The sequence below is a fragment of the Dromiciops gliroides genome, chromosome 1 (assembly GCF_019393635.1).
Source record: "Dromiciops gliroides isolate mDroGli1 chromosome 1, mDroGli1.pri, whole genome shotgun sequence".
Taxonomy (NCBI): domain Eukaryota; kingdom Metazoa; phylum Chordata; class Mammalia; order Microbiotheria; family Microbiotheriidae; genus Dromiciops; species Dromiciops gliroides.
In genome coordinates, this window is record NC_057861.1 from 391,685,822 (window position 1) to 391,713,048 (window position 27,227).

Sequence of the window (27,227 nt, forward strand, 5' to 3'; positions counted from 1 at the left end):
GAAAGTGGGGAAAATATGTTCTTTATACTGCAGAGAACTGATGGGACTTCTACAACTTGCCGAGTAAGCAGTTTGAAGGTTTTGTTTTGTTTTCCTTTTTCCCCCTTTCATTGTTTCTCTTTTTCTAGAATTGGGCTAGCGTGTAACATACAACAATGTTCTCAATGCTGCTAATTCATTGTCAATGTTGTGAATGATCTGTGAACATTAGATCCTATAAGATCCTACAACTAACATAAAATAAAAGAGAGCATCTACCAACCACTGGCACTGGCCCTCTCAAGTATATTTATTGGGACAGCTCTAAAAATGAAAGGGCTTCTCCACAAAGAACCCCATTTTGCCTCAAGTCTCTCCACACACACCAATCCATCCTCCACTTAGCCCAAATTTATCTTTCTAAATCCCAAGTCTGCCCATCTTATGTGCCACGCTCCCAATCCATTCACTAAACTCCAGTGACTCCCTATCATCTCCAGAATCAACTATTCTGGAGGATACCAGGGGTCCATCCTTACCTGATGAAGAGTCTCCTCTAAAATATTCCCAACAAGTGGTTACCCAGTCTCTGTCTGAAGACCTATAATGAGGGGGAGCCCAGGGCCTCTTGAGGCAGCCCATCCCACTTCTGGACAGCTCTATCCTAAGCCTCTCTGCAATTTCCACATTATTCCTTGTTTAGTACTCTGGGGCCAAACTGTACATGTCTAATTTTACCCTTTTCTGCATAATAGCTGTCTGAATACTTGAAGATAGCAAGCTAGCATAAAGCCCCTACATCTTTTCTTCTCTGGCTAATGGTATCTAGCTCTTTTTTTAACAATGTTTTCATGGTATGGCCTTTAGGCCTTTTGCCACCTGAACTCAAGTCAAATCAATAAGAATTTATTAAGTGACTACTTTATGTCAGGCAATGGGAATAAAAAGGCAAAAAGAGTCTTTGCTCTCAAGTCGCTCACAGTCTAATGGGGGGAGACTACATGCAAACAACTATGTAGAAACAGATATATGTAGAATAGATTAAAAATAATCTCAGAGGAAGGAATTAATGTGAAAAAAAAAAGCATTAGGACAGGCCCCTTGCAGAAAGTAGGATTTGAAGGAAGTCAGGAGATGGAGATAAGGAGGGAGAGGATTGCAGCTGGGGAAGGGAATAAGTAGTTATTTGGCCCCTACTATGTTCCAGGGACTTTGCTAAGCACTTCATAATTTTATCTTATTTGATTCTCACAACAAAGTTATTATGCTATTGTTATCTCCTGAGACGGAGGTTTAAATGACCTTACCCAGGGTCACACTGCTAGTAGCTGAGACTAGATTTGAACTCAACTCTTCCTTACTCCAGACCCAATACTCTATCCACTGTACCTCCATGCTGCCCCCGCAAGTGAAAATCCTGGACTTGGGAGATGGAATGTTTGCAAGGATAGCAAGGAAGCCGCTAATACTGCAATACAGAGTACGTGGAGGGGAGTTAGGTATATGAAGACAGTAAAATAGGAAGGAGCCAGGTTATGAAAGGCTTAGAGTGCAAAAGAGATTATATAGTTGATTCTGGTAGTGACAGGGAGTCACCTGAAGTTTAGTGAATGGATGTAGGAGGTGACATGGCTAGACCTGGATTTAGAAAGTAAATTTGACATCACTAAGTGAAGGATGGACTGGTTGGGGCAGACTTGAGGCAGTGAGATTACATGCATCAAATACAGCATAGAAGTTGAGAATGAGGGACCAAAAAACAAAGCAAAAGCAAAGCAAACCAACCCAATAGACGGCCATTAAGAGATCAATGGTTTGGAAAGAGCAGTGTCTTATGAGATTGGAAACCAGACTGTAAAGTATTGAGAAGTGAGTGAACAAGAGGATGTGGAAATCGTGAGTACAGACAGCATTTTTCTAAGAGTTTTGCTGAGAAAGGGAGGACAGATACAAGATGATGTTGGAGACAAGACTACTAGAGAGTCTATGAAGATTTTTTCAGGATTGGGGAAACAGGTGTTTGAAGGCAGCAGAGAAGGACCAGTATGTGAGTCAAGGTTAAAGATTTGAGGTTGGGAAGACTGTTAACATTATTCTAGTCTAGTCATCTGAATCTAGTCATTCCAACAATCAGAAAAATTTCCAAATTCACCTAAATGTACCATCTTTCCCAAGTGAGAATTGTCCCTAAAGCAGGGAAATTTAAAGGCACTGACGTAGCTGTAATCTTATAAGGAAAAAGGGGGGGGGGAGGCGGAGAGGATGGGGCAAGTGTTGTTGGTAGGGCAGGGATAGAATTATAGCCTAGGGAAGCCAGGGGACAGAATGGTAAGTAGGGTTTAGGCAGCTGGCTGGGAGAAAAGTCTGATTGTGTCATCCAGTTCATGGTTCTGCTTATTTTACTTTTTATCAGTTCACATATCTTTCCATGCTTCACATCTATTCAACCTAAATCAATGTTTCTTATATCACAGTAACAATCTGTACAGTGTGTTTAGTGAATCTCCAATTGATGGCTATCTGCTTTGTTTCAAGTGTTTTCTGCCCAGAAATGCATATATGACTATTTGTGGTGAACACTTGACCTTTTGTTTGACCTCTTCAGGGTATATGCTTAGCAGTGAGACACTTGGTCAAAGGGCATGGATATTTCTGTCACTTTGAATAACTCCAAATTGGACCAATTCAGTCAACACAACAGGGGATCAGCATGCCCATTTTACCACAATCCCACCAAAATCATTTTCTGGGCGTGGGATGAAATCTGAGGGTTGTTCTGCTTTAATTTCAGTTGGCGATGCAGTGGATAGAAAACTGGAATTGGAAACAGTTGAACCTGAGTTCAAATCCTATGAGATATTTGTAAAGTACTTTGCAAACCTTAATGTACCATGTAAATGCTACAATAATTTTTCCCCATACCTATTGATAACCGCTGGTTCATATCCTGTGACCCTTTACCTTTTGGAGAGTGACTTTTGGGCTTACATTTCAGTTAGTAGTCTATACTCCTTGAGTAGCAGATCCTTATTAGAGATACTTGAAAACAGGTTTTTTTTTTCCTAGTCAACTGGGAGAAATGAAGAAAGATTATCAAGTAGCAAGGAGCATGTGAGGGCACACCAATTTGGGGGCTGCATGGAGATGGGTTACAGACAAGTACATGATAGCTAACATTTATAGCAATTTCTATGTACCAATTCTCTCATTTGATATGGGGGGAAAGGGAAAAATTACTCTAAACTGCAGACAATTGGAAGAGTGTAAGTTTTAGAGGAATTTGAGTCCCAAATTATTCTATAAGAATGGGAATAAGACTGTACTATTTGGTAATATAGCCTATTTGTTTTCTGTTTAGTTGTTCTTAATTTCTTCCCTGATTAAATGTTTCAGTGTTATTCCTTGTCTGCGATCATGGGGAGCAACTGAATAGGGAAACCTGAATTAACCTCAAAAATTTCCACTTTTCAAATAGGGTGGGAGCAAGTGAGCTAGAGAGGTAAAGTAAGTCTCCAAAATTGGAGCCTCTGTTAACGAAGGCCCAAAGATAGTGGAACCTAGTCAGATGCATTATTGTATCTACGGACATAACCTCCCTGTTCCTTTCATTTGTTCTGTTCCTTTTCAATAGTCAGCCATTCTATGGCCATAATCCAGGTGTTAATTCCATCCCCCACCCCCCCACCCCCTTGCCGGTGAGTCCTAATGGCATCTATAATGTCATCCTTGTGTTAGGATCTATATGGCACTCTTCATACCTGTTCATTGACAATTGGGTGGTACCCTTGAATATTATCTCCAAATAGAGGTTGCACTTGCTATCTTCCATGCTAGCATACTGGGGCAGTTCTATGTAGGCAGTTTGCCTCCTTCCCTTTTCAGTTTAAAAGTTCTTCTGATGCTATTTGTAAAATGAGGTCAGTGTGATTTCCTTTTTTCCATGGCCAGTCTTTTATTTTTTACTTATTACCTTCACTTCCAAATATATTCCCTCCCCTCCTTTCCCTTATTCAGGTAGGCACCCCTTGTAATGAAAGAAAAAAAGGAGAAAAAACAGTTTAGAAAAACCAGCCTGACAAATGAGTCTGACAGTATATGCAGTACTTTATACTAGTAGTCCCTTGCTTCACAAAGAAGAGGTACATTTTTTTCTTCTCTCTTTTTTTGACAAATTTAAGCTTCTTGGTCATTATAATCACACAGTGTTCACCTTTATTTTTAAAAATCACATTGTTGTAGCCATTGTGCATATTATTTTTTGTTGTTTCTGCTTACTTCATTTTGCAACAGTTCATACAAGTTTTCCTATGCTGCCTCCGAATTCTTCAGGCATTGTTTTATATAGCACAGTGATATTTCATTACAGTCATGTAGATGTGTATAGATTAGCAAAACATTCAATCTATAAAATTAATCTAGGTAATATATTTATTTATATTGGTGCAGTCCAATAATAAGCAATGAATTTGTTTAGCAATTACCCAATCCATGGGTATCTACTTTGTTTTCCAGTTTTCACACACACATATATATCATATACATATGCACATATGCATGCACAGACATGCATAGGAGACATTACTTTTTACCTTTGACCTCCTTGGGGGTATTTGCTTAGTAATGAGATCTCTAGATCCAAGGATATAGGCATTTTTTTTTTTTTTTTGGTGAGGCAATTAGGGTTAAGTGACTTGCCCAGGGTCACACAGCTAGTAAGTGTTAAGTGTCTGAGGCCGGATTTGAACTCAGGTACTCCTAAATCCAGGGCCGGTGCTTTATCCACTGCACCCCCAAGCTGCCCCTGGATATGGGCATTTTAGCCAATTTCTCAGCATAACTCTAAATTACTTTCTAGAATAGTTGGACAAATTCACAGCTCCAACAATGTGTTGCTGTGCTTTGTCTTTTTGCAGCTCTTCTGACAATAGACTATTTCCATATTTTGCCATTTTTGTCAATTAGCTAGGTGTGACATTAAGGCTAAGAGTTGTCTTAAGTAACTTTTCTTTTATTAGTCATTTGAAGCAACCTTTTATATGATTATTAATAGCTTGCAACTTTTTCTTTTGAGAACTGGCTATTCATAGCCCTTAACCATGTGGGGAGCAAGTGAGCCAAGAGATATAAATGAAACCATATTCATTTGGGAATGTAGCCAACACTGTTTTCATTCACTGGGGTCATTCAGTGAGAAATGGCTCTTGGTCTATTATATTTGCAGTAATTTCTATGTGTCTTGGGACATCAGATTCATATCAGAGATAAAACTATGGAGTTGGATGCAAATGACCAAGAACTACTCTCCCTTCAGTCCTTCTCATGATGATTTCCCTTGATTTTCTAAGACTTTTTATTCCTTCAAATGAATTGTCTAAGCTCTATAACACTGCCCCTTGATAACTTGATTTGTATAATACTGGGTCTAAAATTAATCTAAGTAGGATTGTCATCTTTATGTTGGTACAACCCAATTACTGTCATTTTAAAATTTAAAAAGTGTTTTGTAATTGAATTTATATGTCTTGAGTGTGCCTTGCTAAACTGATCCCCAGATATATTTAAAGGAGTTTAACATTTATTTTTTAAGATAAATTAATTTTTTCAAATAACAAAATACATTCTTGTCACTATTGTTAAAACAAAGAAAGAAAAAAGCCTTGTAACAAATTTGCATCGTCAAACAAAACTAATTCCCTCATTAGTTATGTAAAAGAAAATACTTATCTCAATATTCAACCTGAGTCTATCACCTCTCTAACAGGAGGTAATCCCAGATATATTTTTAATCAATTTTGTGGGGGGTGCACTCTCTCCTTAGCCAAGAGCCCATCATTATGATGTGTAATGGAGAAAAAAAAAAAATCAAATCCCATTTTCAGACATTATCTTAGCCAGTTAGCCACTCCCCAAATCTGCCCTTTTTCTTCTCAGTCCTCAATTGAATAGTGATGAAAATATTGCTTGTGCCTCGGAGGCCTTCAGTTTTTTTGTTCAGGACTTGGTCCCTAGAAATATCTTTTAGATTCCTTTGGCTAGTATCATTTTTAACTACATCAATCAACAGAACTGAATAGTATGTCACCAAGCTACCCAAAGAAACTCTTACTTTATTAGAGCAAATGCTATGGACTCAGAGGTGATGAAACGCTGTAACTGAGTATCAGAGAGAGAAAATAAGGTCATAAAGGACCCAAATCAAGGTCTTCTGATTCTAAAATCAGTATTCTTTCTACTGCAATAATTTGGTAGGCTGTTTTGGGCTTTCTTATTCTATGTGTAAAGATATATCATTTCTGGTTATAACTGTATAACTATTCTCTCCCCACCCCCACCCCAGACATGATGTTGTTGGTTATGTATGGTGAGGTGTCATTCCTGATTGACTTGGAGATCTCTGATTCTATGAACTTCATGGTGTGGAAAGACAGCTGAAGAAAGGAAATTCAAGAGAAACAGGATGAAAATTGCTGGAAACTAAAGACTATGTTTTATGGATGAATGACATTCTTTATTTCTACATCTCTGAGATCTACCATTAAGATACTGAAAAGTTTGTACCCAACCCACATGCTTGGGGGTGGGGATGGGGTGGAGACTTAATATATCTGATTATTTGATCAAAAAAACCAATTCCCTAATGGTTAAGGAAGCACTATTTATGTCCTGAAAATGAGTAATGATACATGATAACTAATGAAAAGTAGTATACATGGGAGCTCACAAGAAGTTCTAGTGGATATTGATGTCTATGTTTTATAGGGAGGCTGATTCTGAATGTCCTGTTTTATCTTGAATTTTCCACACTAGTTCCAAATGGGGGCCTACTTAATGAAATCCTCCAGTGACGGCTATTCCACCACCTATCTCACAGGTCAGAGGCTGTGAGACTTTGCCAGCAATGTGGCATATATTCCTTTATCCTTTTGCCCAATAACAGGTTAGGTGCCTAAGTGTTGTATTAATAGTTCTTAGCTCAATTATGACACCTAGTGGTCTGACTCGTGGCTTTTGGTCAAATGATTACAGTGGGTTTGCGAACCATGTTTCATAGATCTAGCTGCAGGGCTTAGGAAACTTCTTAGTTTAATTTTCTGCTATTCTCTCATGAGGCTTACCTCATATATTATGCTAAATATGACTTGAAAAGACAAGCAAGGTAGTAGAGGTGTGTCTCTTTACAATTAGGTAACAAGTTGAGTATTTCTACTTTCTTTTGTTTTCTTTTTTTTTCGGGGGGGTGGGGTGGGGGGGGCACTTCCAAGTATTTGAGTTTTAGGCTTGCATTATTCCTGATGCTTTGACAACTGAGGGTAAATTTCACACATACTAGGTCAAATATTCAGTATTTGATCTAATGCTGACTTTCAGATTAGCCAAAAACAAAGTGACTCCATTATTTTAATCTTGACAAGTATGCTGTAAATGAGCATTTCATTAGCAACATCTAAAAATAGAATTGAATTCTTGAAAGGGGCTCTCTAAAACTGCATGAAGTTTAAACTCACGAAGGCTAAGGATAAGATCAGGGATATATCCTTATCGTATCAGGGAAAGTATGTCTTATACTACTGCAAAATATTGATGGTGAAATCTTGTAATAAAAACTTGCTTATCATTTAGGATTTGTCTATTAATTTCACCCTCTTCTAAACTACTTTCAAGTCATTAATGACTGGACATGTTACCATTCTTGTATGCTTTATATTTTAAAAGGCTTTCCATAAGATCTGGCTCTATGCTGGGGCTTAAAGAAGAACAAAAATCAAACCAAGGTACTATCATGTAATGGAAACAGCTCATCAAACCACAAGTTTGTGGAGGGTGGTGCCTGTTTACTTTTGTCTTTGTTCCTCTAGCACTCCGCACAATTCAAAGGTGGCATTTTTAAAATACTTGAATTCAATTAGTTAATCATAGGCATATAAAGAGCCATCACAGATCATCCAGCATATAACCTTTGATTCCATAGAGTTGAAGGGATGAGAATTACAAAATCAATTCACATTTGGTATTCTTTGCTTTAGGTATTCTGGCCACTGACCACACGTTGAAGAGTGAAACAAGGCACCTGTGGGTCGTCGTCCCATAGGGGATGAACAGAGAAAAAAGAAAGCTATCACGCTTGAACTACCTCTTCTCTGTGTTTGCTAGCAGCTCACAATGGAAAGAAGCACTAACTGGGGCTCAAAGCAGGGACTTAAAAAAAAAATCAATCAAAAAAAATCAAGTGAAGTGATGATTAGGAAAAAAAACAATGAATGGTAAGGACCTTTGTAAAATAATTAGTATTTACCTCCACAGATTTTTACAATTGAGGTAAAGAATCGTGTGTTTAAATGGGAAAACAGAATTAGACCCCTGAAAGATTACCTAGATTGCAGGGAGTGGGCACAGCATGAAAAGATGGGCAAAGACTTCAGTGAAAACTGAAATTTTAAAATCTGTGTTTTTCTAAGTGTCACAGGGCTGTTTCTGTGGTGACAGGATGGACTAGGGATCGCCTTATAAACCTAAGAGGTTTTTTTTTTTTAAATGTGGCTTCTTGGAGATCTGTCAAGGGGTCAGTAGAAGGAATTCAGATTAGGAAAATGTTGATCTTTCAATATTTTGAGAAAAATTTCCTCAAAAGAAAACATGAGAGTGAACAGTGAACTCAGGTCTCCTACCTGACACTGCAGTATCCCAAGTTCATTGTGCAAGCCTTCAATTGAGTGTTATATAAAATAGGGAGCAAGACAATTTTGTGGAATTAAAAAAACAACAAACTTGGCATGTTATAGGACTTGCTGACACAGCTTCTGGTACAATTTGCCATTTTATCTGATATTATGTGAACAGTCAAAAGCCCCTATAAGCAAAATATTTTTAAATACATTGTGTCCCAAAAGTCTTAGTACACATTTCAAGTTATTAAGGCTTAAGACTTGGGGACACCTTGTACTTTGGCTTAAATGAAAATTTAAATAAATCTACCATCTAAGGATTATTTTCAAAGTGCTTATTAGGTCATTTCTGTTAAGATTAGAAGAAGGTTATCCAACAGAATAATGTCACGTCAATTAACAGATTTCATTTGGATCAATCTTAGACTGGGTGACAGAGGCATAAAAGATAGGAATGCAGTCCAGTTAAGAAGCCTTTTGTGATTAAATGAAATAGCAAACTCCAGGTGTCACTATGATTTGCCAGTGCAGTATTACCATTGACATCTGCCACACTACCTTTTATCTTCCTACAGAGTTGTGAAATGAGGCATCTGTTTGAAATTCCTTGTGAATATTTGTTATGAAACTGCATTTTTTTTGGAGGTAGAGAAAGCAAACCAATCAGACTAAATCAGACAGAGATGAAGTATCTTTGGAACTTTAATGAGACCATATTCTTTCTTTGTCTTGCTGAAAACATCAAATATTCGAATACATTTTTGGGTTCCACACTTACAAAGGGGCAGTGGGTTCCCTACAGTTACATACTGTACCCGACCTTCTATAGAAAGATCAAAATTTCCTAACCTTAATTAGAAACGTTTCCTAAAAAATGTCTTAAAGGTTTCTTACAACAGGGGAAGAAAACAAAGTAAGGCTTTAATTTTTTTTTTTCTTTTTTGGTACTACATATTATTCTCTGAGGAATAGGAAGACAGATCTTTGCAGCACATTATGTACGATCTCTAATACTGACCTCCGATCCTCACCAGCATCTTTTAAGGCCCCTGACTCACATCCTGTTCCCTTTCCAATTTAGGAAGGTGAGGCAAGTAGTCCCTGGACAACAACTCATTGCTTTTCTTGAGGATGGTCTATAGTTGGCCCCTCAGTTTTCCCTGGGGCTCATATTAGGGCTGCTAGCCCTACAGACTGATAAAAAGCAATGAGAGTAAACAGTGAACTCAGGTCTCCTACCTGACACTGCAGTATCCCCAAGTTCATTGTGCAAGCCTTACAATACATATTTAAAGACTAAGTGAGGTTTCCTGAAAATAAAATGAGAAAATATCCTTTACTAATATCAGATTAGTACAATGAAAATAAAAGCATTTGGCTGATAAACTGGCTTTCTTTTTTTTTAGATGAAAAGATTTCTCTTTCAAGATAATCTTAGGAATATATATCTCTCTCTATATATAGTTATACCTATGACCAAATTTCTTAGTCTCCAATTATACCAAAAAATGGCTTTTGCCATTTTTTTTTTAAAACCTGTAGTTTCATTCACTTAAAAAATGGGTAAGGCAGTCACCAACATGAACTATTTTTGCTGCAAGAAAACATTTCAGACATTAACCACCAAACTTCATTTCTTCTTAAGTGTTAAGAGTACATGATTAAATGATAAGTGAAACCATTTTCTTCTCTTAACCATAACTAAGCAGCTATTTTCAATGAACAACACTTCCTTTTGCAAACGCCAGGTCCCCCCCATCCCACCCCCCAGTACAAAACTACGCTCTTGAGGAACAGGTTTGTAAACTCCTCGTTATGAGGCCTTTTCCACTTTTTTTTTTTCCTTCTGATTTTAAAACAAAAAAAATTGGCTTTGTGGTCTCTGCCTTCTTTACTTTCTTTCACAACTGATTTCTTTAGCATGGCAGCCCTATCTCAGTAAGCTTAGTATTCATCTTATTTTGGAAAGAGCACCCAGTGCTCCACCTGGGCTTTCAGAAGCCCTGTAAAAATTCTTGTAGTTGGTTGACAATTTCTGTATCCACTGTCTCCATGAGAGCCTGAAAGCTTTGCTCTCCCCATCAATTCTTGCTGTGCTTTGAGCTTCTCGTAGACAAATTGCTGCAGTGACACCGTGTGTACAGGATCCTTAAGGGCAAGCTGTGGAAAACACAGAGGAGCCAGAAAGTAATAGAAAAAATGCAACAAGTCCACTGTACCTATTCATTTCTCTATAACCCTTCCTTGAATCACAGTACTGCTCTACCTTCCTGAAAATGGAGATTCAGGAACATAGGTCCACTGGGGAAATTTTCTCAAAGGAAACCCTATGTTCAACTACCATGCCTTCCCAATAAACACAAGACTTTACTCAAATTAGGCTTTTATTGGTCTGGGCCTGCTTAAGGATCAATGATCAATCTCCCATTTGTTGAGTCTTAAATTTAAAGGATGAATTCATGTAAAATTGCTGAAGATTTACCCAACCTAACATTCATTTGTTTCATTCATGCAATCATAAACCTCTAGAAATCCTGGGTAACATGTGTACTTTATTTTCCAAACCAAAGTACTAGCATGTAAACGTTTCATTCCCCTTTAAAAGAACTAGCAACATTAAACAACATGTACAGAAAAATGAGGGAGTACAAATATCTTTGTGTTGGGACAGCAGCTTTCTAGGAATTCACAGTTTCAGAGAATTTAGAGTGGGAAAGGCCTTGAGAGGTCATTTAGTACACCCCCCTCATTTTACACTTGTGACCAATGCCACATCATTATTAAAGAAGCAAAACCTGAATTCGTAAATATTGTAAGTAAAGAAAGCACATAATGTCAATTATCAATAAGTAGGAGTGATATGTCAAAATATTTTGCTAGATTTATACACAGTTGATTTGAGTTTCACCATCTAATTAACTCATTTGCTGATATAAAGTCCCATCTCCCAAACTCAAGTCAAATATTATCCCAAGAAAATAAGCTGTTCCTTATCAGATATCAAAGGGAGTAGGGAGCTCAGGAGAGGACAAGAATAGAGTCCCTCAGGGTCATTTTCAAACATTAAAATTTTGTTGCATGGGATGGAATTACAAACATTTATTACAATGGTTTCATGAGCATATAAATTTTGTGGGGACAAGCTGGAATTTCTGTGGGGAGGAGAGGGAGCAGGAAGACAGGGAAATTTTAAGCCTCTCTACTGAAACATCTCAAGCCAAAAAAGATATTCTATCAACTCCACCATCAGCCCCCCTGTGTTCATCATCATGTGGCCAGGTTCATGTGACTTCCACCTCTACCATGAGACTTTCAGACCTGCTGCTTCTCCATGAATGCCTAGATTCTATTAGTTCTTGGTGCCATTGAAGACCATGTGCTTCAGAGCCCTGTTTTCTCAATAACAGAAAAGGGAGCTTAAAGCTGTCTCTATTAAGTGCTCTTCATATGCAAGATACTGTGCTAAGCAATGTTGAAAAAAATGAGTCTTTGTTCAGAGACAATGATCATCCAAAGGCAATGTAATGGATTCTCCTCTGATAAAATCTGAGTATAGATCATATGTACGGGATGTCCTAAAAGTCTTAATGCAAGTGTCCCAAATGTCTTCATGCAATTTTAAATGGGAATACTATCACTTCTTTTTCTTATTTTTGATTCTGGTTCAGAAAACAAGAAAATATCACTACCAAAATAAACATTATTATAATATAATAAAACTCTCCAACATTTTTAACCTTTTCACCTTCTTTCACAATTATGCTTTTCACTTTCCCCTTTCACCACGGAACTAAATTGAAAACATAATTCTGAAAATCTGGCACATTACATCCAACAGTTTGTCTGTACCAACTCCTCCTACCTCATGACACATTGTCAAATCAATCACTCACAGAAGTAAGCACAGCCAGGTGCAAAAGAGAGAGAAGGAAGCAAGAAAACATTTGAACCAAAAATGAGCTTTCCAATTTTCTACATAGTTCTACTACTTTTTTTTTTTAACAATTCGGCTTATTTTCTTATTCTCATGCTGTTAGGTAATACTCAGTATCATATACCTTACAATGAAAGGTTATAGGTCTTAAGAAGCCAATACAATTTCAGGTGGAAGCTTCTTGGCTATAGGGCTTTGGAGTACATAGACTTTATACATAGACTCCCTCTTAGAGCTGGGAGACAGGACATACAGTTGGGACAGAACCTCTGGTCACTAGGCAGCTAGAGTATAAAGGTTTCTTTGTTTCAAAGGTAAGAGGAGAAGGCTAGGAGACATGAACCTGATATCCTTCTGATGCTATAAAAAGTACCAAAGTCAAATTCCCACTTTTCGCAGACCTGCATATTCTCTATTCTGGGTGCCACATTTGTCACCATCCAACTGTCATTTCCATGGACAAAAGAGGAAGATAGGGAAGATACTAGCAATAAAATGAACTAGAAACAGGATTAATACATATCTTTGCCCCAATGTTTGACAACTATATCCTTATAAGGTAAGAAAGCCTATACTTTTATAACTCTCTGGCTTGTCTCAATAACTGAGGTATTATTTCTATACCTGAAGTCAGGATGATTGCCAGCAAGCTAGTCTTGGAACTTACTAATGCTATACAGGACCTAGCAATTACTTTAGCGGAACTAAATTGTTCTAGCACATTTCATAAATATATCAATATTTCAGTTATCTTGGAGAGCATTTATCTTGGAACCTCAACCATGAAGGAGAGAGGAAGGTATGGAGAAAGAGAAGGGAGGAAGGGAGGAAGGAAGGAAGGGAGGGAGGGAGGGAGGGAGGGAGGGAGGGAAAGAATATACTTCAATAGTATCAGACACTTGACACTTACTAACTGTGTGACCCTGGGCAAGTAACTTAACTCCAATTGCCTCACCCCATCCCCCCAAAAATCAATAATAGCATATATATATATATATATATATATATATATATATATATGAAGAGAGAGAGAGTACTGTAAGTTCTATAAATTGCTTTACCTATGTTACTTTATCTAATCCTCAAAACAACCCTGTGGGGGTAAGTATTATTATTATTATTATTCCCTTATTACAGATGAGTAACTTGTGGCTGAAAGACAGTTCCATAGATAAAGCATCTGAGGCAGGATTCAAACTGAGGTCTTCCCGACTCTATGGTACTCTATTCACAACAATGTCACCTAGGTGCCTCACAGTATAATAATGCATATTTTATAATAAGAAGCCTTCAGCATCTAAACAAGATATTTTGCGGGGAGGGCAGGGGTGGGAGAGGAATGAGGGTTAAGTGACTTGCCAGGGTCACACAGCTAGTAAGTGTCAAGTGTCTGAATCTGGATTTGAACTCAGGTCCTCCTGAATCCAGGGCTGGTGCTTTATCCACTGCGCCACCTAGCTTGCCCCTGTAAGGTTTATTTTTTGTTTTGTTTTGTTTTGTTGAGGCAATTGGGGTTAAGTGACTTGCCCAGGTCACACAACTGGTAAGTGTTAAGTGTCTAAGGTTGGATTTGAACTCGGGTCCTCCTGGCTCCAGGACGTGTACTCTATCTACTACATCACCTAGCTGCCCCAAGGCAAACAACAAAACAAACAAAATAAACCCAGTTCCTGTCAGATTCTTAGCAAGTTCCCACATGTTAAAAATTTATAGCCTCTGGCAAGTATCTGATGTAAGCTAATGATAGCTGACAACATGTCAGCAATACTTACACAGCTAGCTGCATGACCTTTGGACTTTGATGATGTTACAAGCTCTGGAATAAGTTTGTCAGATATATTTTTCTTGTTCTTTTAAGGTTTTCATTATTTGAACCAGAAATACTATCCAGAATATTTCATTTATTTTTAACTACATTAATTTAACTCAGCAATTTTACCCAGTGGGAGTCAGTCAACCAAACTTCTTACCTGAAATCTCATACCAGATTATATTACCTAGTATCTCCATAAAGATGTTTTCCTTAAGGTTTGTCAAGAAAGGTATTGCTGGGAAGTTATTTATACTGAAATTGGGGGGAGACAGTTTCCACATTGGCAAAAATGGATAAAATTATTTTTTTTAATTCTATGAAATAGCACTTTTCTGACAACAGAGTGGATTATTTATAAAACTGTCCATTAAGAAAACCTACATGGGGCAGCTGGGTGGTGCAGTGGATAAAGCGCCAGCCCTGGATTCAGAGGACCTGAGTTCAAATCCAGCCTTAGATACTTGACACTTTCTAGCTGTATGACCCTGGGCAAGTCACTTAACCCCAAACTGCCTCACCAAAAAACAAACAAAAATATACATATATAAGAAACATATTCTTATTGGATGATTATTCATGGGACAATGGCAAGAACTAGTATCCCAACTGAAAATGTGTAGAAGAGTAGAAGAGCTATGGCACCAATGAAATACTATGAAGAATCTTAAAAAACTTCATAAATCAGATAAAATGATCTATTTGAAAAGGAATATACATACTTTCAATATTTTTGAGGCTTCACCTACATATTATTTAGAAAATGCAGTTACGTTCAATGTTCAGTTTAACTTTAGTATCTTCCTTAGTGTACATCAAAGCAATATTATTTACCATTAATAAACGACCTTCCCTTCAGCTCCTATGCAACCAACACAAATGTCAACAAAAACATTTCCACCAATACAAACTTTTCTGCTTCTGTGAAACACATGATGACAAATCTAGAGATGAAAAGAAATCAGAACTTGTCTAGTTCTCCCTACCCACTTCCCATACTTTATAGAGGTGACAATGGAAGCCTGAAGAGGTTCAATGACTAACATGAGTTCAATGACTAATACAAGGTCATGCTTGTCATCAGGATTCCACATGGCTCCAATACAGAACAGTCCAACTAAGAAAGTGATTGTGTAACCTGGGGGGTGGGGGGAACAATACTTGGAGGCAGGTGGGAAGGAAGCAAGGAGGAAAAAAAGGAAGAGTACAATCAAGCTATAATGGGGGCAGCTAGATGGCACAGTGGATAGAGCACCGCCCTGGGGTCAGGAGTACCTCAGTTCAAACCCGGCCTCAAACACTTAACACTTACTAGCTGTGTGACTCTGGGCAAGTCACTTAACCCCAGATTGCCTCACTTAAAAAAAAAAAAAAAGAAAGCTATAATGGATTTTCCTTTTACAATCTAAATTTCATCTTTGGTAGTATTACCAAAGTTCCCAGGATATCCATTTATTTCTGTATATTACCCTACTGAAGGGGCTGAGTGATTTGAATGTTACAAGTATAAAACTTCTGTAATAGCACCTGCTCCCTTCAATCTTCATCCACTATGCCAATCATCTCTGTGATTCAAGGAGCCGAGATAACTTAGCAAACCTTATAATCTCAACTCTCTTGGTAAAATTGCTTCACAAGGTCAAGTTATTGGATGAATGACTAAAAAGTACAAGTGTTTACTATAAGTAGAAAATGCCAAAGTTAAGAAAGAGAAAGGAGCCAAAAAAAGGACTTCAAAAAAGTCACAATCATTTTCAATTTATCAACTGTCAAGAATTTATAAAAACGCCTAGAATGATAGGAAGAAATGGGAGTCAAACACTCTCATCTTGACTATATGCTGATAAAATGAAATTATTCTAGAAACTAATTTTAAATTAACCAGGGTTCATACTTGAAGGGAATTTAAGACAAAATGCCTCCCCCCCCCCAAAAAAAAAGGATTCTGATTTTGCAATCCAGATAGTTTGAGATTCCATGTGTAATGGAATGTATTAATTTGATCATTGACCAATGCTATGCTAAGGTTTAGTAAAAAAACCAGCAATTCAAACAGTTAAAGAAGAGAATCCAGCTTTCCAGACCAGAGTCCAGAGTCCAGAGCCCAGTTTTCCAGCAGAGTCCAGTTTCCTCCTGATGACCATTTTACCACTCCAAGAAGACAAGAGAACTCAGAGACTTTATATGAATAGAATTTGTCTTGTTGGTTTTGTTTTCTCCTTCTGTTATTATATACACCATCTGTAACAGGTACTCTTTGCAGAGGCCATCCCTCTGCAAGACCAATGTCAAAGCATCTCATTCATGAGGGACTGCCCCTCTGGACAAAAACTTTTCTCTCTCCCTTTTCTGTATTGACATTAACATATTGTTAGTTATCATAGGATATTATTTTTGGCTGTTTCATTGAGCAAACTCATTTGTTTTTCAAATGAAACAAAGGTGGGAATGTGGTAAAGATTAATATCAAAAGTTTGCTCATGCTACTGAGTGGCTTTTGAAGGACCTTCCTATTGGCGAGGAAAATACAAGGAACTTCTGGAACGCCAACTCAAAATTGATGTGGGAACAGAAGTTCACTCTCTCTGGCAGTTGACTTAGTTGTGGCGCACTTTGGCCTAGAGAAGAATCTCTGGCAGTGCCCTGGTGAGAGGAGTTTGGAAGCATGTGCTTGGTGTTCGGTCTTTGGGTGCACTGGTTCTCGGCCTAGTGGGCAGTTTGGCATTTGGTGAGTTTTATAAAGGAAAACCCTAAATTCCTTTGAACTAGCTTAATCTCTGCGATCACATATACTAAGTTTAGATCTAAGACTATTCATCAGTATTGCTACTTTCCTTATTTCCCTAATTGGTTTCATCTTTGTGGTCTAATTAATTCCAAAGCAATAAACCTGATCCTTTATGAACTAAAGCTCAGAGGCTCCTTTTCTTATTGGCCTGGGAGATATTACACACACACACATAAAAGGGGGAGATCAATGCTCCATATATCCAATTTTGACTCTCGCACCATGGTAAATTACACATTCTTATTCATATTCTATATGGCAACTTTACTTAAAATCAATGGCAATGCTAATAAATTGCATTCATATTAAGTAAAAGGTTATAAGTAGATAGAAAAATGTATAAATCATTGAATGAATGTTATTTTTGTTTGGTTATCTAGACCTGAGGGAAAAAAGAACTGGCTGAAATATGTCTCCTTATTCTTAAGCAAGGCACTGTTGTTCACCTGATGTGTGTACACTGAATTAATCTCTAATGATTAAATTTAAAGGTGACAATGTGTGCCTTTGTCAGAATCAATGGGGGCTGGTGGGAGACAAAACGAGGTACTATCTCTTTAAGAAGAATTTTGGCAACAAAGGCAGCTGTGGCTGGGGGGCTGGGAAATGACTCCACCCACCGAGTGAGCTGATCAACTATAACAAGGCAAAATTTATAATGTCCTGCTTTTGGCATAGTAATATATTCAATTTGTAAGTGCTCAAAGGTGTATATGCTAGAGGACGCTCTCCATAAGCTTTGGCCTTAAAAGCATACTGATTATAAGACATGTGGAGCAGCCCGAGCAGATTCGAGATGCTGTGTTAGTCACACCTGGTGCTATCCAGGTTCTCTTAATAGAGTCTACAATGCCTTGTGTACCAAAATGGCCTTTTCTGTGAACAGAGAGGCATGCCTGGTGGTAGAATTTACGGGGAAGAAGTGGCTTACCTCCGGAGACACCCAGACGCCGCTGATCTGTTTCGCCTTAAATTTATTTTCTACTTTTCTACTTCAGAATCATCATAGGTTAGGTTGAAAGGAATATCCTCAGAAGGTGAAAGGTTAAATATATGTTCAGGAGCTTCTAATGCAGCAAGCTTGACTGCAGAATCGGCTCGTGCATTTCCCTTTGAAAACAGGATCACTATTCCCTATGTGGGCAGGGCAATGTATAACGGCTAGGGAAGAAGGCAGTTTCAGGGCATCTAAGAGGTCCTTGATAAGGTCCCCATAGATACCATGCGAGGATTCAATTTTGCCAATTTTGCCAGTCTCTGGCTCTTTCCTGAGACTCCTACTACATTAAAAAATCCTACCCAGCATCTGGTTTGCTTACTAATACTGATTTAGAGCTCCTGTGTCTAGCAGACAATCATAATAAGTCTCCCCCCACTTTTAGGGTAACATATGGTTCTTTACTCTGGGGAGGTGAATGGACTGGTACAAGGCATTCAAAAAATCTGGATCTAGGAATATATGGCTTTCATTATCTATGTTCCGTTCCTCCCCAAGACCCCATCAATCCTGTGCCCTCCTCTGAGAGGGACCTTGGTTACCATTATTCTGGTACTGCCTTTCTGTATTCCTCCAAGAAGATCTATTTCTATTTTGATTTCGCCTGTAATTAGAATTAGAATTTCTTCTCCAAGTCCTACATTCTCTCAATTCATGCCCCTCCTTATGACAGTAACAACACACCTTAGTGTCCTTGTTCTGGTGTTCACATGGCTGACAGGAACAACACACCTTAGTGCCCTTGTTCTGGTGTTCACATGGCTGACTAGGAATCACCGGGGCCAGAATGCTCTGTTTGGGGTGATCTGGACCTGTCTCACGTGAGTCAAAGACATAATTTGCAAGTTCCTTAAGTCTATCAGCTGTTAAGCTCCTCCAATCTGGACATTGGGTCAGAAAATATTTGCGTACTTCTGGCAGTGAATTACAAATAAACATGTTGAGAATAAAAAAAAAAATTTAAAGGTGACAGAACTTAAAACAAGATGTAAAAAAAACACCTGTTTGATACCTAACAATTTTTCTCTCCTTACCAACTCCTGCCCTCGTATGAGGGGACTTAACAACCCTCAACTCACTTCCCATGAGCTACTCATCCACTTATCATGGCTAGAGGAACAGATGTAATACTCTTGATCTTGCCACCACCTACTGATGTACCACCTATAAGTTCAAAATTCAGAAATCTCCTTATCCAACCCTAATCTATTGACTTTCACCTCTCTCTCTGCAGAGCTTCCTTCAGAAACTCCTACTAATCATTAAAAGAAAAATCTGACAGAGAAGTCATCTCAATGAGAAAAATAACTGGTGGAGTTTCAGTTTTGCAATCATAATATTACATTAAGAGGAACACAGGGATGAGAAGAGAGGGAAAAGACAATATACATTTATATAGCACCTTTTATGTGCCAGGAACTATGCTAAGAGCTTCTTACAATATTATTTTATTTGATCTTAATAACAATCCTGAGAGGTAGGTACTATTAACATCCCCATTTTACAGTTGAGGAAACTGAGGCAAATAAAGGTTAAGTGGCTTCATCAGGATCACATAGTTAGTAAGTGTCTGGGGTCAAACTGAAGTCAGGTCTTCCTGCTCCAAGCCTCTGAGTTCTACATACTGTACTGTTCTACTAGCTGTCTTGGAGGAGAGAGAGGAGGGAGGGAATATAAAACAAAAGTGAAAGAAGAGGAAAGAATGTAAATGTTAATGAGGTAAAATCTATGATAATGGTTAGTCAACAAACATTTATTAAATGTTTTCTGCATATCATCAGACTGAGGCAGCTGGTGGCTCAGTGGATAGAGCACTGGGTCTAGAATCAGAGGACCCAAGTTCAAATCTAGCCTCAGATAATTTCCTAGCTGTTTGACCCTGGGCAAGTCACTTAACTTATGACTGTCCAACAAAAGGATTCACTGGATTTGCTGGATAAGGAAATGGCAAACCATTCCAGTATCTTTGCTAAGAAAACCCCATGGATAGTTGGTTCACAGAGTCAAAATGAGTCAAACACATTTGATCAACTGAAGAAAAACAAGAAGTGTGCCAGACACTGTGGGCACTGATGATGCAAAGAAAGGCAAAAACTGCCCCTCCCTCCCTCTCTGTCTCTCTCTCTCGGTCTCTGTCCCCCCCCCCCCCCCGGCTTCTTCCCTCTCAACTCCCAGGTTTCTGTGAACAACATATAAATAACTATGTATAAACAAATTATATACAGGATAAATTAGAAGTAATCAACAGAGGTAAGGCATTAGCATTAAGGAGCATCAGGAAAGGCATTTTGTAGAAGCCTTGTGGGATTGTATCTGGTTCTTGAAAGAAACCAGAACAAGATGAAGGAAAAAGAATCTTGGGCCTGGGTGACAATTGGTGAAAATGTAGAGATTCAAGAGAAGGAGTATTCTGTGTGAGGAACAGCAAGAAAGTCAGTGTCAAAGGATTGCAGAGTACAAGGAATGGTAAAGTGTAAGAAGTCTGGGATGGTTATGAAGGGCTTTAAATGTCAGAGAATTTTACATTTGTTCCTTGAGGTGATAGGACGATGTTGGAGTTTACTGAATGAAGGGCTGGGGGTTGACAAAAGCAGACCAGTTGACTGAGGTCATCAAGTAAAATCATATGTATAAAGAAAAGGAACCGAGACAGAGCTCTGTCAGAAACCCATGTTCAGCAGTGTGACTTGGATGAGGAAGATTCAGCAACGAAAACTGAAGAGTGATAGGGTAGGAAATGAGCTAAAAAGAGAAGGAAAACCTAGAAAAAAAGAGTGTCATCCAAATCATACCCATTAAGTGTCCCCCATGGCTCTGTCCTGGGCCCTTCCTCATTTTCTCACTGTACTTAGTGAGACTGTTAACTTCAATAGGTTTAATTATCCTTTCAATGCAGGTGATTCCCAAATCTATATACCTATTTCGGGGCCTCTATCACTGAATGGAAAGTGGATGTCCTGTTGGCATCTCAAACTCCCAATAAGTCCAAAAGAGAACACAGTCTCAACCAAATCCTCCCCTTATTTGAACTCAATTATTATTTTTGGGGCAGCTAGGTGGTGCAGTGGATAGAGCACTGGCCCTGGAGTCAGGAGGACCTGAGTTCAAATCTGGCCTCAGACACTTAACACTTACTAGCTGTGTGACCCTGGGCAAGTCACTTAACCCCAATTGCCTATCTAAAAAAAACCAAAAAAACAATTATTATTTTTGAGGTGGTCATCATTTTCCTAATCACAGGTCTGGAATTGGAAGGAACCTTACAGAAAATTCAATCCAATCCCCTCAATTTATAGATGAGGAAACTGGGGCCCATAAAAGTTACTGACTTGCCCTGAGTCACTCAGGTACCAGTTGTCTGTCTGCAATCTCAGTATCATCCTCAACTCCAAACTCACCCCATATACCAATCAGTTGCCAAATCTTTTCATTTCTACCTTCACAAAATCTTTCACATATGATCCCTTCTCTCACAAAGCTGCTACCCAAGTTCAGGTCCCCAATGCCCTGCAACACCTTGACTACTACAATTGCCTTCTAATTCATCTTCCTGTCTCAAGTTTTTCCAACTTCACTCCATCCTTCATATAATTATATAGTTGCTAAAGTGTTTTTCCTATCACATAGATTTGACCACATAATCCTACTCAATAAACTCCAGTGGTTCCCTACTACCTCTAAGATCCAAGACAAAGTCCTCTGTTGGAACTTAAAACTCTTTAATACCTGGCTCCTCCCTACCTTTCCTTAGGCTGAATAGTGTTCTACAAACATTATGATACTGCTATACTTTATTTATTTTGATTTTAATTTTGGGGGGGTACACTTTATTTATGATCTCTGTGCCTTTACACTCCCTAACTCCCAAACCTATAATGCTATGCTTCCTAGAAACCCTGGCTTCCTTCAAAATTCAACACAAATGTCACCTTCTTGCAGGAAGCCCTTCCTACTCCTGCTTGCACCCCCAGCCCAATGAGTAAAGTTTTGTCCCAACTACACTCTATATCTCCTTTATACACCTAATTACCCCCATGAAAGATCCTTGAGGACAGGGACTGATTTTGTCTTTTATATCCCTAGTAATCAGCATAGTATCAGTCACATAATTAATAAATATTCACTCCTTGATTCTGTCTAGTACTTCATACAATGGAAGTGTCTTATTTCTAAAAAATAGACCAGCAGGCAATTGCTGGTCCCAGAATAATATACCCTAACTCAAACAAATACAAATTTACTACTTTTTACTGCGGTACAATTGAGAAAATGTATAAGTGTAAACATGCGCGCGCGCGCGCGCACACACACACACACACAGATATATACACAGTACTCAGTAAATGAATATTCTATAGAGTGCCTTTGTAGATAACAAAGAACCACTCAAAAAATCTGGACAGAAAAACTGATTGAACACAGACATCTAAGTTATTTTAAGGAGGGTGGAAAACATTTTATTTGAGAGTAAAAATGCTCATATGTGCAAAATAAGTACAAGCTACTATGCTAGATGCAGGGGGAAAAAAAATCTAACATCCCTGACATATAGGACGTTATATTTTACTAAGGCATGTAAGATAGAGATATAACATATCCTCACATAACAAAATGAAAAATAATATCAGGGATAATTTCAATAACTTTTCTCTCAGGGCAGGCTCAGGAAAGACTGAGACTTGAAGGATGGTAGGGAATCTAAGAAATCAAAGTGATGAAATATTATACCAAAGAAGCATGGGACAAAGGCAATGAGCCAGATAACAGTAATATGTCAAGGGAAAAACTATTAGGCCAATTTTGCTGGAACTTTGAGTGCATTAAAAGTAATAATATGAAACAATGCTGGAAAGCAGGTGGTAACCAGAAAGGGGAGGATTTTCAGACTTGTGTCATATACCTAACTATGTAAAGGTAAATTAATTAAATTACTCTGAAACATAAATTAAATGAATAAGTGAAGCAGATTGGGATTTTTGTAAGTTTCATTTACTATGGGTTCTTATAAGTATAGTATTACCTTCCAGGAGCAAATAGGAATAAAATGAATAAGTATTCAACTTACAAACCAAAGAGCACATAGAGCATTTAAGGGCCCTTTAAAACAAATGTTTTATATATATATATATATATATATATATATATATATATATATATATATATATATATATATATATATATACACACACACACACATATACATATAATTCTACAAACTGATAATTTTCTACAGTAATCAAGAAAACATCATTACCTCAAAACCAACTTTTTCTAGGTTCTATTTATGCATTATTGCATTACTAAGCGGACAAGGAAGGAAAGGAATTTCAACTTTTCAAAATAATTCCACTTATAAAATATAAGCAAATGTCATCTGTTTTTAATTACAAAGAGAAAGTTATAATTTGGAGAGAGCAGTGTCACAAAAACCTAGAAAAGAGAGGATTTGGGAGAAGATTAAGTCTCAAAAGCTGCCGCTAGGTCAAAGAAGATAAGGACTGAGACAAGGACACTGTGTTTGGCAATTAAGGAATCGTTGCTAACTTGGGAGAAAACAGTTTTAGTGGAATAGTGAGGTCTGAAATGAGACTGGTGAAAAGACAGAGAGGAAGGGAAGGCACTCAGTTTAGTCAGCTTTCTGAAGGAGTTTAGATAATAAGTGGAGATTTTAAGGGGAGGAGCCAAGATGGCAGAGGAAAAGCAATAACTTCATGGAGCTCCCCACACAATCCCTCCAAATAAAGCCACAATTTCTGGAGCAGCAGAAGCCACAAAAGAATGGGGTGAGATCATTTTCCAGCCAAAGATGGATTAGAAAGTTGACGGGAAAAGTCTCTTGTACTGGGGTGAGAGTGGCACCCAGCCCCATGATCCAGCTCTGGGCAGACCATGCTAGAGGCCACAGCAGTTACTTCTGGAACTCAGTTCACGGACTGGTGAGAGGGTTGAGCAATTGGCCGGGGTGGGGGGGGGGCGGCAGCGGAGAAGTAAGATAGCAGGGGTCTCTGCCAGTGCTGAGGCAGAACTCTATTGTGTTCTCCTTGTTTGGAACCAGGAAGCAGTCTTGAATGGCAGCAGCCCAGGTCAGGAAGGGGCATAGGCATGCCAGAGCTTGAAACCACAGTGAACCGGATTTCTGTTCCTGGGTTAAAGAGCAAGCAGGCCTGAGGTAACTTACAGACCCGAGCACAGGCCAGGGAAGTACAGAACGTGCCTCTCCTCAAATTGTACCACCCTGGACCACCTGAAGCTAGGGACAGTGCATCCTGGAAGCAGTGCTCCACTTTAAGAAGGACTTAAAAGTTAAGAAATAGGCTAGGAATATGGACAGAAAAAATTGCAGACCATAGAAAGTTCCTTTGGTGATAAAGATCAAAATACACCCTCAGAAGAAGATAACAAAGTCAAAGTTCCTACGTCCAAAACTTCCAAGAAAAATATGAATTGGTCTCAGGCAACAGACGTGCTCAAAAAGGACTTTTAAGATAAAATAAGAGAGGTAGAGGAAAAAACAGAGAAATGAGAGTGATGCAGGAAAGTCATGGAAAAAAAAAAGTCAACAGCTTGAAAGGCCAAATGGAAAAAAAGATACAAAAACTCTCTGAAGAAAATAATTGCTTAAGAATTAGGATTGAGGAGGGCACCTAGGTGGCGCAGTGGATAAAGCACCAGCCCTGGATTCAGGAGTACCTGAGTTCAAATTCAGCCTCAGACGCTTGACACTTGCTAGCTGTGTGACCCTGGGCAAGTCACTTAACCCTCATTGCCCCACCAAAAAAAAAAAAAAAAAGAATTAGAATTGAGGGGGCAGCTAGGTGGAACAGTGGATAAAGCACTGGCCCTGGATTCAGGAAGACCTGAGTTCAAATCCGGCCTCAGACACTTGCCACTTACTAGCTGTATGACCCTAGGCAAGTCACTTAACCCTCACTGCCCCGCGCAATACATAAAAATACAAAAAAAAAAAAAAAAAGAATTAGGATTGAGCAAATGGAAGTTAATGACTTTATGAGAAATCAAGACACAATAAAGCAAATCCAAATGAATGAAAAAATAGAGGGTAATGTGACTATCTTGTTGGAAAAATGGCTGACCTGGAAAATAGATCCAGGAGAGATTATCTGAAAATTATTGGACTACCTAAAACCATGATCAAAAAAGGAACTTAGACATCACCTTCCAAGAAATTGTCAGGGAAAATTGCCCTGATATTCAAGAAGCAGAAGGTAAAATAGAAATTGAAAGAAATCCATGGTCAGAGCAAATGAGGAATTTTAAAGAATGGGTAGACTTGGGCAGCTAGGTGGTGCAGTGGTTAGAGCACCGGCCCTGGATTCAGGAGGACCTGAGTTCAAATCTGGCCTCAGATACTTGACACTTACTAGCTGTGTGACCCTGGGCCAAGTCACTTAACCCCAATTGCCTCACTAAAAAAAAAAAAGAATGGGTAGACTTGACTGAGTTTTTAGGCAGAGCAGGAAAAAGCCCAACAGAGACTGAAGATAAAATTCTGATATCCAAAAATATTTAAGTCCACAAGACTGTTCCTCAAAAGATAAGTGGTCAAAGAACATGAGCAAATAGTTCTAAAAATAAGCGAAAACTACTAAGAATGTTCCAAAGCAATGATAATAAAAGAACTTTATGGTTTTACCTTAAACAAAAAATTGATAAATATGAACAAAAATGCAAAGAAATCTATTTTGAAAGGGCTGTAGAAAGATAAGACATGACAAAGTACTGTTGATGATGCCTGAATTAAATATTTAATCAGCCTGTAAAACATCTTAAAATTATGCTATGAAAAATGTTCATACTCTTTGATCCAAGATCCCCTGCTAAACTTAAAATGCCAATGGTTAGTCCCTCAATAAAAAAGTACAACTTATAGTAGCACTTTTGTAGTTACAAAGAATTGTAAACTTAATAGATGCCCAGAGATTGAGAAATAAAAAAACAAGTTGTGGTTCATGGATAAATTAAAATATTATTATGCAGTAGAGAATTAGAATATGATGAATACAGAGAAGCATAAAAAGGACTAACATGGAATTGATGCAAACTAAAGTAAGGAGAGCCAAGAAACAACATAAACAATGTCTAAAATAGTGTGGATTGAGACTAACTACCCCAAAACAGTGGAAGATGAATATTGAGAAATTATAAAGAGCAAGCTGGCCTCAAACAAGAGATGAGAAGATACTTCTGACTAGCCCCAGAAGTATGGAACACTGTACTGGAATTGGACCTTTGGTGATGTATTGATCAGCTTTAACTGATTTTTTTTTTCTCTTCCCTGTTCTCTGTTTACTTTCTTAAAAAAAAAAATGCTTTCAAGGATGTCTCTCTGGAAAGAGAGGAATACAAAAAAAAAAAAAAAAGCAATAAAAGATCTATTAAACAACAACAACTGGGGCAGCTAGGTGGCACAGTGGATAAAGCACTGGTTCCTGGATTCAGGAGTACCTGAGTTCAAATCCAGCCTCAGACACTTGACACTTACTAGCTGTGTGACCCTGGGCAAGCCACTTAACCCCCATTGCCCACCAAAAAAACAAAAAAACAAAACAAAACAAAACAAAACAACAACAACTAAGCAGGAACACAAGAGGAAAAAGAAAATAGATGGGCATGCCTGGATACCCCAAGATAACATTCCCATTACCATGTCCTGGGACCACTGGGAAGTATACCCCCAAGCTGTATTGACAGTCCATATAATTGCATGTTCCATAAAAAGTGTTACTTAAGTAAATCAACAACTATGAAAAATAACAAATGTATGAGGGAATGGGATTTAACCAAATAATTCCACTTACTGAAATTTAAATAAATGTTCATCATTAGGTGCTTTTAATTAAAAAAAAAAAGTTGAATTTTAATTTGGTTGTTTTAAAGTTTGTTATAATTCTAATTAAAACTAAAAGAAGAAAGTAACTCATTACTTTCTCTGGGGTATATTATAGTGATTCAAATGTTAATTTATGTATTTTAAAAACTCAAAATCCACTTATGACTGCAAATTAGAGAAAAGCATTTGCTATTTTTTTTAATAA

General features: G+C 38.1%; 1 protein-coding gene across 1 annotated transcript in view; it reads right to left on the reverse strand.

Moving 5' to 3' along the window:
* Positions 1–9,326: 9,326 nt before the first annotated feature.
* The window catches only part of IPO11 (importin 11), a 205,851-nt gene continuing 187,950 nt past the window's right edge, over positions 9,327–27,227 (reverse strand). The window contains 2 exon segments of the mRNA XM_043978159.1: positions 9,327–10,720; positions 10,722–10,802. Coding sequence (XP_043834094.1) covers positions 10,637–10,720; positions 10,722–10,802 — 165 coding nt within the window. The 3' untranslated portion in view covers positions 9,327–10,636.